The 13571-nt window shown below is 38.0% G+C and overlaps 1 protein-coding gene across 1 annotated transcript; it reads right to left on the bottom strand.

Annotated features, from left to right (window-relative positions):
- Positions 1 to 9233: 9233 nt before the first annotated feature.
- LOC102583703 (cell differentiation protein RCD1 homolog) lies at positions 9234 to 12821 on the bottom strand. The gene is made up of 7 exons (XM_015303815.1): positions 12467 to 12821; positions 11791 to 11833; positions 11338 to 11444; positions 10520 to 10624; positions 9775 to 9974; positions 9594 to 9663; positions 9234 to 9490 (listed from the first exon to the last, which is right to left on the bottom strand). Exons 1-7 carry the CDS (start codon positions 12509 to 12511, stop codon positions 9416 to 9418), a joined length of 645 nt encoding a protein of 214 aa, XP_015159301.1. The 5' UTR covers positions 12512 to 12821; the 3' UTR covers positions 9234 to 9415.
- Positions 12822 to 13571: the final 750 nt, after the last annotated feature.

The raw sequence follows: 13571 nt of genomic DNA, 5'->3' as shown, positions 1-13571 counted from the left end.
AGAACTGTCCTATACTTTGTCGTCATATAGAACGCTTAACTTAGTGGATCCACTAGTCTATGCTAAAAGCATCTTAAGGAGTCATCTAAAAAGTATGATCATTTACTACCCATGATGGCTACATGGTTTATGGAGACTTGAGTTAATATGAACTCGCATTCCCATATCGGTGCTTAATACTACTCCCAAAATATACTTAGCTCAGATGATTTAAAATCAAAACTTCTTTCTTTTGTTACAGATAATTACTCAAAACTTTACCTTAAAAGCTCTCTTGGAAATCGATGTTTCCCTTTCTTATTCAAATGTGAAAACATTTAAAACTCTTAGGAATACTTAGTTCCCTTATAGCTTTTTGAGAAATGAACTCAAATATTTACTCTTTGCTTAACTTGAAACTTAAGTCTTAAAACAAGGTTAAAACGTTTGTTAAATACTTTTGAAAACTTTATAAACTTTGTTTTGACTTGTTTCTTAACTTCTAGACTTGACTCTTAACTTCTCTTGACTTTGATCTTAACTTTCCTTGAATTGGATTATGGATTCAAGGTTCATGATCTCATGTTTATGGATGATTTCATGATGTTTAGATGTACCTTAGAGTGTTGGAATCAACTAGAAAATATAGGTACATTGCTAAGTATTAAGTACTAAAAGGTGGGAAACGAATGGTGAGAATTGGCGTCCCTGGCGCTCTGAGAGGTGCGGGGCGCCAACCCTCAAACTTCAGAGAACATGTTGGGGAGCTCTGGCTGGTACATCGCCCCAAGGGGTAAACTTCAGAGACCCTTTTGGGGGAAGCTGGCTGGCGCGACACCCCACCCCCTTCCCCATGTGTTTGACGACTTTTCTTGCTCGTTTTTCACCTCTAAACCCTCTAAAATTCAATGGTTATTTCTCCAAACACTTAGAATCATTAATACCCTCAAGATACAATAGATTCAACTAAAAATTACACCCGGAAACATGAATTAAATCATCAAGAAACTTCAACAACACAACCCACAAGAATTCAACGAAACTTTCAAGAATGTTCATCAAGAACTCAATTTCTAAACTTTCAAAGACTTAAATTCGCTGAATTGAATCATGGTTGGCGCGTGGGCAAACTATCCCAATGCTATGTGATCTCACATACCTTGTAGGGATCACCCCCGATGAAATCCACAAGCTAACCTCGACGAAATCGACGAATCTTGATAGTTCTTCTCCTTTCTCCTTTTTTCTCCTCTTCTCTAAGCCCTAGCGTAAAATTCACTTTTCTAAACTGACTAAAATCTGAATTTACCCCAATTAAACTCCTAAAAAATGAATTAGAATAATTAGGTAAGGAAAACACTAAATTATCCTTCCAAAAATCCGGATTAGACTTTCCATAATCCAACAGCCCAACTTCCAAAGGGAATAACTTACTCATACGAACTCAGAATCGCACAAACTCGGTGGCGTTGGAAATATCATTCCAAGAGATTTCCAACCATATCTTGAAGTACACCTAAATCATCCTGAGCTAGGAGCTATGGTCGCTTGAAGTTGACTAAAACTCAATTTTTCCTAACTTAAACAAATTTCCAGACTTTCATTGTTTCCAAAAATGACTATTTCCAATTATTAGCTTCTTCCTAGTTATTTCAAATTGCAAGATGTTACAGTAATCTGAATGCTAAGTCAAGTTGTGACTAACCAGGTTGGGCAACAAAGAGGGGCTTGAATGAAAGTGGCTGATCATACTTCGAGGATCTGTGAGTTCTTGAGGATGAATCCTCCAAGCTTCACTGACTCAAGCACTATTGAGGATCCAAAGAGTTTTGTTGAGGAACAGCAAAAGGTGTTTGAGGTTATGCATGTTGTTGATGTTGAGCGAGTGGAACTAGTTGCATATCAACTGAAGAGTGTTGGTAGGACTTGGTTTGATCAGTGGAAGAAGAGTACGGTTGAGGATGCACTGATTTTGAGTAGGTTGTGTTCGAGAGTGCTTTCTTGGGGCGTTTCTTTCCTCGTGAACTGAGGGAAGCCAAGGTACGGTAATTCCTCACCCTTAAGCAGGATTCATCGAGTGTTCATGAGTACAGTTTAAAGTTCACCCAACTTTCCTGATATGCTCCAGAGATGGTCACTGATATAAGGAGCAGGATGAGTCTGTTTGTCACTGGATTGTCTCGTCTGTCAAGCAAGGAGGCAAGGCAGCTATGCTAATAGGGGACATGGACATAGCGAGACTTATGGTATATGTGCAGCAAGTTTAGGAAGAGAAGTTGAGGGATAGAGAAGAATTCAGAAACAAGAAAGCTAAGACAGGGAATAAGTCTGGGCAGCAAAGGGGTAATGTGAACCGTTCTTCCTTTCAACCTAAGCAAAAAGGACCTGCTCCATCATCTGCTAGTGCACCTGCACCAAAGAACAAAGGTGAGTATAATACTCAGAATTTCAGAGCTAGACCTGCTCAGTCTCAAGGTAGTGTGGCACAAAGAGGTAATTGGGTTCCTACATGTGCTAAGTGTGGTAGGAACCAACCAGGTAAATGTCGTGATGGCTCCACTGGTTTTTTCAAGTGTGGTCAAGAGGGTCACTTCATGAAAGAGTGCGCTAAGAACCGGCAAGGCAATGGGAATCAAGGCAATAGAGCTCAATCTTCATCAGTTGCTCCACTAGACATAGCTGCATCTAGAGGAGCTACTTCAGGTACTGGCGGAGGATCAAACCGTCTATATTCTATCACTAGTCGTCTAGAGCAAGAGAATTCTACATATGTTGTCACTGGTATGATCAAAGTCTTTACTCTTGATGTTTATGCTTTGCTAGACCTAGGAGAGAGTTTATCTTTTGTGACTCCTGTTGGGGAGTCTATTCTAGTTGAGTGAGTCTATCGTAATTGTACTATTTCCGTCAATCACAAGAGCGCCATGGATGATTTAGTTGAGTTAGACATGGTTGATTTTGATGTTATTCTTGGCTGGCTACATGCCTGTTATGCCTCCATTGATTGTAGGACTCGAGTTGTCAAGTTTCAGTTTCCTAATGAGCCAGTTATAGAGTGAAGTAGTAGTTCAGCAGTGCCTAAGGGTCGTTTCATTTCGTACCTTAAGGTCAGAAAGTTAGTTTCCAAGGGTTGTGTCTATAACTTAGTCCAAGTTAATAACTCTAGTGTCGAGACACCTCTTATTGAGTCAGTTCCAATTGTGAGTGAGTTTCCAGAAGTCTTTCCTGACGATCTACCCGGAGTTCCTTCTGAGAGAGAAATAGATTTCGGTATAGATCTTCTTCCCGATACTCATCATATATCTGTTAACTGCCATATAGAATGGCTCCAGCAGAGTTAAAAGAGCTAAAACGAATAGTTGAAAAGATTCTCTTTTGATAAGGGTTTTATTGACCAAGTGTCTCACCTTGGGGCGCTCGGTCTTATTTGTGAGGAAGAAAGATGGGTTACTCTTAGAATGTGTATAGATTACCGTCAGTTGAACAAAGTTACTATCAAGAATAAGTATCCTCTTCCGAGAATTGATGATCTCTTCGGTCAACTTCAGAGTGCCACTTGTTACTCTAAGATAGACCTCAGATATGGCTACCATCAGTTAAGAGTAAGGGAATGTGATATTCCAAAGATCGCATTCAGGACCCGTTATGGTCATTATGAGTTCCTAGTTATGTCCTTTGGTTTGACTAATGCGCCTGCAGCATTCATGGACCTTATAAATAGAGTATTCAAGCCTTATTTAGATATGTTTGTTACCGTGTTCATTGATGACATACTAATCTATTTGAGGAATGAGGAAGATCATGCTAGCTATCTCAGAATAGTTCTCCAGACTCTAAAGGATAAGGAGTTGTATGATAAGTTCTCTAAATGTGAGTTTTGGCTTGAGTCTGTGGCATTCTTGGGTCACATTGTTTACAGTGATGGGATTAGAGTTGACAGTCAGAGAATAGAGGCAGTGCAGAATTGGCCTAGACCCACATCTCCAACTGATATTTGGAGTTTCTTGGGGTTGGTTGGATATTATAGAAGGTTCATAGAGGGGTTCTCATCTATTTCGTCCCCTTTGACCATGTTGACTTAGAAAATAGTGAAGTTTCAATAGTCTGAAGTTTGTGAGAAAAGCTTTCAGGAATTGAAAAGGAGGTTGACTACAGCCCTAGTATTTACCTTAGCAGAAGGTACTCAAGGTTTTGTTGTGTATTGTGATGCTTCCAGATTTGGTTTGGGTTGTGTGTTAATGCAGAATGATAAAGTTATAGCGTATGCCTCCAGACAGCTAAAAGTTCACAAGAAGAATTATCCAACCCATGACCTAGAATTGGCTGTCGTAGTGTTCATGTGGATGTGTTCGCCGATCACAAAAGTCTTCGGTATGTGTTTAGTCAGAAAGAGATTAATCTCAGACAGAGGAGGTGGTTAGAGTTACTCAAGGATTATGACATGAGTATTCTTTATCACCCAGGTAAGGCTAACGTTTTTGTTGATGCATTGAGTAGGATATTTATGGGTAGTACCGCCCATGTGGAGGAAGAAAAGAGAGAGTTAGCTAAAGATGTACATAGACCTGCACGATTAGGAGTTCGCCTAATGGATTCCACTGAAGGAGGAGTAGTTGTGATTAATGGAGCTGAATCATCATTAGTGTCTGAAGTTAAAGAAAAACAAGACCAAGACCCTATTTTTCTTGAATTGAAGGCAAGTGTTCATAAGCAAAAAGTAATGGCTTTTGAACAAGAGGGAGATGGCGTTTTGAGGTATCAAGGTAGGTTGTGTGTACCAAGGGTGGATGAACTCTAAGAGAGGATCATGGAGAAAGCTCATAGCTCCAAATATTCCATTCATCCAGGTTTCACAAAGATGTATCGTGACTTGAGAGAAGTTTATTGGTGGAATAGTATGAAGAAAGGTATCGCAGAGTTTGTTGCTAAGTATCTGAATTGCCAACAAGTTAAGGTAGAGCATCAAAGGCCCAGTGGTATGGCTCAGAATATAGAGATTCCGGAATAGAAGTGGGAGATGATCAATATGGACTTCATTACTGGGTTGCCTCGGTCTCGCAGGAAACATGATTCTATTTGGGTGATTGTTGATAGAATGACAAAATCAGCCCACTTTTTACCGGTAAAGACTACCCATTCAGTAGAGGATTATGCCAAGTTGTATCTTCAAGAGGTGGTTAGACTTCATGGAGTTCCAGTTTTAATTATTTCAGATAGAGGTACCCAATTTACTGCATAGTTTTGGAAGTCTTTCCAGAAAGGTTTGGGTTCGAAGGTGAACTTAAGTATTGTTTTTCATCCTCAGACAGATGGTCAAGCAGAGCGCACTATTCATACTCTAGAAGATATGTTGAGGGCCTGTGTGATTGATTTCAAAGGTAACTGGGATGATCACCTACCTCTCATTGAGTTTGCTTATAACAATAGTTACCACTCTAGCATCCAGATGGCTCCGTATGAAGCTCTTTATGGGAGAAGATGCAGATCTCCAATTGGATGGTTTGAGGTTGGTGAAGCTGGGTTGATAGGACCAGACTTAGTTCATCAAGCTATGGAGAAAGTGAAAGTTATTTAAGAGAGGTTGAAAACAACGCTGAGTCATCAGAAATCTTACAATGATGTTAGGAGAAGGGAGTTAGAGTTTGAGGTATATGATTGGGTATACTTGAAAGTTTCACCCAAGAAGGGTGTTATGAGATTTGGTAAAAAGGGGAAGCTTTGTCCCCGGTATATTGGCTCTTATAGAATATACAAAAGGATTGGTAATGTAGCTTATGAATTGGAGCTACCACATGAGTTAGTAGCGGTCCATCTGGTATTTCACATTTCCATGTTGAAGAAGTGCATGGGAGATCCTTCACTTATCATACCAACTGAAGCTATTGGTATCAAGGATAGCTTGTCTTATGAGGAGATCACTGTTCAGATTCTAGACCATCAGGTTCGCAAGTTGAAGACCAAGGAAGTAGCATCGGCCAAAGTTCTTTGGAGAAATCAGTTTGTTAAGGGAGATACTTGGGAAGCTGAGGAGGATATGAAGAAGAGGCATCCACACCTCTTTGATCCAGGAGAAATTCCAGACCAAGGTACTAATTCTTTTCTTAGTACTCTTTAATTGATATGCTTAATGTGTTAAATTTGTTTGTTGGGTGTTTGAGTTGAATATTAGATGTTACACCATTAGTCTACTTAGAGTGATCTCATTTGAGGACGAATGTTCCCAAGGGGGAGATATTGTAACACCTCCCTAAGTGAAAGAGTTAGAATTAGAAAGATTCATTTTTGGAAAGAATGAAAAATCTAGAAATTTGTTTAAGTGATGTTAAGCTTGAGTTTTGGGTCAACTTCAAACGACCATAACTCCTATCTTATGATGAGTTAGGTGTGCTACTAGATACCGTAGGAAAGATCTTTGAATTACCTTTCCAATAACGCTGCTGAGTTTGCTCAATTCTGAGTTCGTATGAGGGAGATATGGCCATTAAAAGTTGGGTTGTCTAGTTAAGGAAAGTCAAAACCGGATTTTAGAAGGGTATTATGGTCTTTTCACTACACAATTTATTAAATTTGTTTTTGGTAATTAAGTTGGGGTCTCAACTGATAGGATTCAGTTTACGCTATTGAAAACAAGTTAGGGTTTTGAGATAAGAGATAAGAAGAGGAGAAAGGAGGAGAAGAAGCAAGGATTTGTCGCGTTCTTGAAGTTAAGCTCGTTGATTTCGCCAAGGGTTGATCCCTACGAGATATGTGAGATCACATAGCATTGGGTTAGTTCACCCACGCGCCAAACATGATTAAATTCGGCGTATTTGTGTTCTTGAAAGAAAAGCTTATGAGTTCTTGATGAATTTTGTTGAAGTTTCGTTTGAATCTCGATTGTGGAGTTTTTGGAGGAGTTCTTGATGTGATTTAACGAGATTTAAGGTTGTTTTTTAGTTTATTCTTGTATATTTTGGTTATGTATTCAAATCTAAGCATTTGGGGAAGGAACCATTTGAATCTAGAGGGTTTAGAGTTGAAAAATGAGCAAGAAAGTTCGGGGATTTCTGGGGAGGGGTCTGGGGAGTCGCGCCAGCCAGAGCTCCCCACTTTGTGCTCTGTAGTTTGAGCTCTGGGGCGCCGCGCCAGCCAGTGCGCTCCATCCCTAGTTCTGAAGTTTTCCCTCTGGCTCCCCGCGCCACTCAGAAGTGTCTGGAAACTGTTTGCAGAAGTTGCTGGAATACAAGTCTAAACATGCTTTAATACTAGGTGTGAATAGAATGATTCACTTGTTGGTTAAGGTAAGATATTCATGGCTGAAGGAAATAACTAATACTTGGCCACTGCTTGTTAAACATTTGGAAGAGTATACTCCTTTAAATTGTTGCAAGGTGGTGACTTGGAAACTACCATCTCGGGGAGGATTTTTAAAGGTAATACTGATGGGTGTAGCAAAGGGAATCCCGGTCTTAGTGCAGTGACATTTTGTATTAGGAATGATGAAGGTGATCTGATAAATGCTGAAGCAAAGAAAATAGGGGAAGCTTCAGCGATCGAAGCTGGAATGAAAGCAGTGAAACTGGGTCTAGAGTATTGTGTTCAAAAGGGTTATCTACCATTAACTAATTAAACTGATTCATTGATTACTAAAAATATCATAGATGGAGTTTGGGACGTTCCTTGGATTTTTACTATGGATGTGAAAAGCACAAAGGTTTCAATGCACAGTAGGAACGTGGAGGTGATTCACACATTCAGAGAAAGGAATAAACTAGCTGATTTTTTTAACTAACAATGCTATTCATTTTGCAGGTATAGATACAAAGAGATATTTTCACATACATGAGTTACCAAAAATAGCACAAGCCATCATTCAATTGGAAAAGAATCAAATCCCAAATTTGAGAATAACAAAAGATGCAAAACAAAGGCTTTACCAGAAATGCACATAATACAAGCAGATACACAGGGCATGACATGAACAACAACAAGGAAACAAATTAAGGACAAGGGTATTACATTACAACAACAAGAAATTAAAATCGCTGATCTTAGAGCTCAATAAAGTGTTGAGTACGTTCATTTCTGTTATAAGATCGAGATTAGGGTGCTTACCTCTCTAGTCATATATGGTGGTATTAGCTTCTTCGGAGCTCATCCCGTGTAAGATCGATGAGATACGGAGAAAGATGCTCTAAAATTGATGATGAGCTGAAATGGACGTCTAAACGAATCTTTCCATAAAGTGATTTGTGTGAGGTCGTCTTCATCTTGCAGCTCTATCTCAGATAATATTTTCACTCATCAAGCTGAAGAAGTCTTCCTAGGTGTTGAATCATGGCCTCAGTGAGAGCTTTTGACGTATAAGTGATTTCACTCTGAAATCGGAGGCGTTGAAGATTTCAGCTGGTCTAGTGGATACGGTGAGGGCGATCAATTGGCCAACTTTCCATCGGAGAAGATGAAGCTTCATCTGGAGATTTGAGGAAAGTCAGTTGACCTTTTTGGGGATTCAATTTCCAAATGGGTTTCACTGCTTTGTTATTTAATTTTGTTGTTTCATTTCTCAGGTTTGGGCCTTTTGGGTCTTGAGTCTTGACCATATACTTTCTATTTTTTTTATTAAGAATTAAAAAAAAAAGCACATGAGCTTCACTTTTAATCCTACTCACTTTTAATATACAACTTCAATATTATTAACCAGTGTTTATTTTTAACACACACGACTCCATTTTTAGCTTAGGTCAACTTTTAACCATGGTAAGTAAGTAAGTAACATATTTGATATATGAAAATTGTGTGAAAAAAGATGATCAAGATTATTTTGATAAAAAAAATCAGGCAAATGGAAGATTTGCCCTGATTATCTACCATAATTAGATCTTTCTTGGTGAAAAGGTTTCTTGTTGGAAAAAACCTCTTCCCTATTTAGTTAATCCTTTCTTGGAAGAGATGTTTTGAAATTTTACAAATCATGCCACCACACAATAACATCAACAATCCGGTTCTTAAAGAGTTTTATGTAGGGGAGATTATTTTCTCAATTCAACCCCAAAAGTTACTTTACGAGGGAAGGACGGTCCAAGTCCATATAGCAAATTACCCGTCCATTCCCTAACCACCGTGGAACTTTAACCCACTCTAACAAAATAAAACCAAAACCCCTTTACCTGTCAAAAATAAATATATAAAAAAAAAAAAAAAACAATTCACTCAAACACCAAATGGTATACTAAAAAAAAAACAAGTACATATAACTTAATTCCAACTGAACATAAAGGCACAATTCAGCACACAACAGAGCAAAAGTATCAGTTTCAACAGTTGAAAAGTTAACTTAAAAGCTACTCAGGTCATTGTTTATTGTTTTTTCCTACAAAACAAGTTCACTTCTTTCCCTTAATCTTTGAAATTGTTGTGTTCTGCATTGCAATATTCTTCATAGTTGATACTGTCTTCATTCAGGGGAAAATAGAGGTCCATAAACATTGAAATGCAGCACCTGCAACATCCATGCCGTTTCGTGGTCATCCTACAAAGACATATACAAAAGTTTTACAAGTATACGCATGAAGTTGTGACAGTATATCGACGATGTAGATTTAAGGTCTTCTAAGAAGAGCAGATGAACTCACACGAAGAATGTCCTTAAAGGTGTTGTCAAATAGCTGAGGAGGAACTTGGCGTATGAATGCTTCAGATGGCCTGTGTTGTGAAGGTTGATCAAACAATAAACCCAAGAGAGAAATAGATGATACTTATAAAGAAAATCACAATTATACATAAAACTTGAGCAATAAGGACAAGAATGTTTACCCGATGAACTTGAATACTTCTGAAAGACTAAGAAAACATTGTATCACATACATTAGATGCAGCAAACAAGGTTTTTCAGTAAGTTTCTGCACCACTCGGTACAAGACCTGTACTATCGAGTAGAAGCGTTCAGGCGTAGCACTACAATAGGACATTCCCTTCTCTTGCATCAGAATTTTCATAACTATGAGAGTTGCAACCTGTGTGGATGTACAACATTCATTTCATATAAGATGCGAGAAACAACATATCACCATAAACCAGAAAAGTCTTTCAGAAACACTATTATAAAACAGAATGGAAAATCAGGAGTGACAAACATATCACACGTGCTAGAAGGGATGTTTTAGCACTAGGTATACCATGTGGCTTAGATGCATGCAGGGCAGAGTCAGGGGAGCAGAAGGAATGTCATCAAACACCATTCACCAGATAATTACACTGTTGTATGTATATACAGTAGATATTGAATCTCGTTGACTTATTCCTATGTTTACTTCTTTATATTTTGAATGTCTCTTATTAAAATTTGGATTACTCCCATAAACTTTTGAACTTTATTCCCATATTCCAATTTTTCATTCGAAAAATACATGTTTATTCAGGTAATACAGATACCCTCTTATGATGAATAACAATAAAACTAACATACATCATTTTGTGGTTACCTTAGAACCACTCTGAAGAACGTAGATAAAAGAAACTCATAACTTCTAAGCCTAAAATCATTACATAGCAGGCTAACCTTCCGTGACAGTTCATCGCATAGATCAATGCACTCCAGGCACGAAGGAACCACTTCCGTTTCCAGGAAAAAATGAAGAACCTTTGGTCCATATGGATCATCAAACTGCACCAGCAAACAAAATATCAGAATCATGAAGTAGGCACTTCCAAAAATTAGAATAATTCTACAAATGTATGATCAGTGGTCAAATTACATGTTCTTCAGTTTCTTTTGCTATTTATGGTTTCATGTAGTTTGATTATAGTATTATTTTGTTTTAGTACTGTTCTGCTACTATTTGTCATTAGACGGGACACGACACAGTTGCAGGTTATCGAAGACATGGCCTCAGATAGGAAGGTGTGAAAGATACAAAATAGGGTAGAAGGTTAGTAGGTAGGAGTGCATCCATACTACTGGTAGTCATAGTACTACTCTTGTAATTTCATGTTCTTCGGTTTCTTTTGCTATCTATGGTTTCATGTATTTTGATTATAGTATTATTTTGTTTCAGTACTGTTCTGCTACTATTTGTCATTATTGTTACTACCTATTGTCTATTGTACTTGCATCACATTTCTAGACTGTTTTTGTCTTGAGCCGAGGGTCTAGCGGAAACAACCTCTCTACCTCACCTCTGAGGTAGAGGTATGGTATGTATTTACTCTACCCTCCCCAAACCCCACTTTATGAGATTCTGTGGCATATGTAAACAACAAAGTATAAGTACTGAACACATTCAATCTTGAAGAAAACTGGAAAAACTAAATCCATGAAATGAATTTAGTGACAACAGTGAAGAGAGCGTGTGTATATTTGTTCAAATGGACGGATACCTTTGCTAGGGCACCGAGAACACCCAAGCTGGTGAGCCTCAAATACTCCAAAGGCTTGTCGTCTCCACTAGGCTTGAGAAATGGGTAGAAATAACATGGTATTTTAGCTGCAAAATGAAATTACTGGAAGAGTTAACTGTTTCTCACACAACAGTAAAAACATTTCTTATAGGCACAAAGTTAGAGTTTGAGGTAAACTAGAGCATTAAAAGGACATATTTCCATCGAAAAGAACTTGCAGGCGCATGATCTGCATTCTCACCGCAAAAATGATAATGAAATCGAATTTATCTTTCTGAAAGACTGAAGACATGAAAAAGAGGACTGAAGTGGAAAGAATTTGTTCTTCCACTCACTTTGAAACCTAGTCACCTGAATCTTTCCATATTCGTACAAAAACTTGATTCACTCTTACTAGTCATTTCAATTTTATCATTTCATGAACTGATGTACCTTCTATAAGCTCCTTTCTTGTTTCTGGATTTTTAGCCATAACCTGTAGAATATATCCATAAAGGAATAAGGTGGATACATATAACAAACTGGCGGAAAATTGGTGTCAAGAAATAAGTAATAACACAATATCAAAACTTCATTTCATGACGGCCTCATCTCAACAGAAGCTTGTTGAAAAACTTGTAACAATTGAAAATCATATTCACCGAGTATGTTAGTCTTAGAGAATTATATGTTGTTCATACACTTATCAGTGGTATTACTCGTAAATAATTTCCTCTTTTAGTTGTATGGCATTACGTTGATATTGATATCGAAATCAACTCTTTTACCCTTTCTAAGAAAATTGCTCACATATACTGATCCACTAACTGAAGTTAATATGCAGTTCTAGGTATTTAATATTGGTTCATGCTGGAAACATGATTGTTATAGTGAAATGTTATTATAGAGAATGACTGTTATAGAGAACATATAAATATAACATAACATGAAATATCGGCTTAGTAAAGATTCCAATTTGAGAGAATTGAAAAAGCACTATTTCGTTAAAAGGTTCTATACAACTGCCCTTTCTCAACGTAGCATTTGCTTGAAATAGTTTCCAAAATAACTGTTTTGCACCTTGTAAACCAACAAGGGAAAGTACACTGTTTGATGGGATATCACTGACCTGAAACAAAGCAAGAGCATTACACACTCGAGTTGACTCCTTCATAGATAGCGTTGGGGGTGACAACTTCCAATACACTGATATGACCTCCTGAAATTCATAAGACAAACATTATTACGCATTCACAACTTCTTGCACATCAAAACGCGTTCTTTCATCCAGAAACTTTTGCTGCTAGGAACTTCTCTCTCTAAAACAACTTTGCTCTCACTTCTCTCTAAAACTCTACACACCAACGGTAACCATGCAAACAGGGGAACCCTTACCCCCGGTCCACCTGCTGCACCCAACGGAAACTTGACAGCAACCCATTCTCAACCACAACACCTGAGCAAACAAACACCACAACACCTGCTATTCATACCCCTCATCTTTCAATTTCTACCGGAGAACCCAATACCGACAACAATTTGAAGGGGAATTATGACTCACACAAGCATGCAAACAATCCCAAAACACAACTCCCTCAAAATCAACCCAAAGTATCCTCCAATTTCAATAGGAAAATACAGAAATCAGACGGAAAAAAAGAAAGTATTGTCTATTAACAACATCAAGAGTTGTCTCAAAACATCAACAACTAAAACAATACCTCACAAAATCAACAACAGCTATGGCACACAAATGAAGCCTACAAATCAGGATAGGAAACATACCAATCCATCGGATAATAGAGGAAATGAACAGTCGGTTTCTAAACCAACATTCACAGAAGCGATTCAAGCCAAACTATCCAACCTCTATGACAAAACACAGCAAGTTGATATTCAGCATGGAACTCACTTAGGTAAACCTGTGGTCTACTTTTCTGCCGAGAATTACTTTATTAATATAGCACAAGAATGCAAATTTACTCTTATGGAAAGTTCTATAGAGATAAGCCTACAATGGATGAGATTAGGGGACAATTTCAGTTGATTGGGTATGTGAAGATTGCTTTCTTTGATTATCGACATGTCTACTTAGATTTCACTAATGAGGTGGACTATAACCATGTTCTCTATAAAGAATTTGTGGACATTGATGATTCCCCTGTGAAAATACTCAAGTGGATTGCGGATTTCAAACCGGATGACGAAACATCTATAGTCCCTGTGTGGATTAA

Source organism: Solanum tuberosum, unplaced genomic scaffold (assembly GCF_000226075.1).
Source record: "Solanum tuberosum cultivar DM 1-3 516 R44 unplaced genomic scaffold, SolTub_3.0 scf00468, whole genome shotgun sequence".
Lineage (NCBI taxonomy): Eukaryota > Viridiplantae > Streptophyta > Magnoliopsida > Solanales > Solanaceae > Solanum > Solanum tuberosum.
Note: the sequence above shows the minus strand (reverse complement) of the source record. Positions and strands in the feature narration are given on the sequence as shown.

What these genes read in the sequence shown, in the direction of transcription:
- LOC102583703 (XM_015303815.1), bottom strand. Translation starts at nt 12,511, where the DNA reads ATGAAGGAGTCAACTCGAGTGTGTAATGCTCTTGCTTTGTTTCAG. An exon ending in ATGCTCTTGCTTTGTTTCAG is followed by an intron (nt 11,834 to 12,466) that starts GTCAGTGATATC and finishes TATATTCTACAG; the next exon opens with GTTATGGCTAAAAATCCAGA. An exon ending in GAAGTATTCAAGTTCATCGG is followed by an intron (nt 9,664 to 9,774) that starts GTAAACATTCTT and finishes TTCACAACACAG; the next exon opens with GCCATCTGAAGCATTCATAC.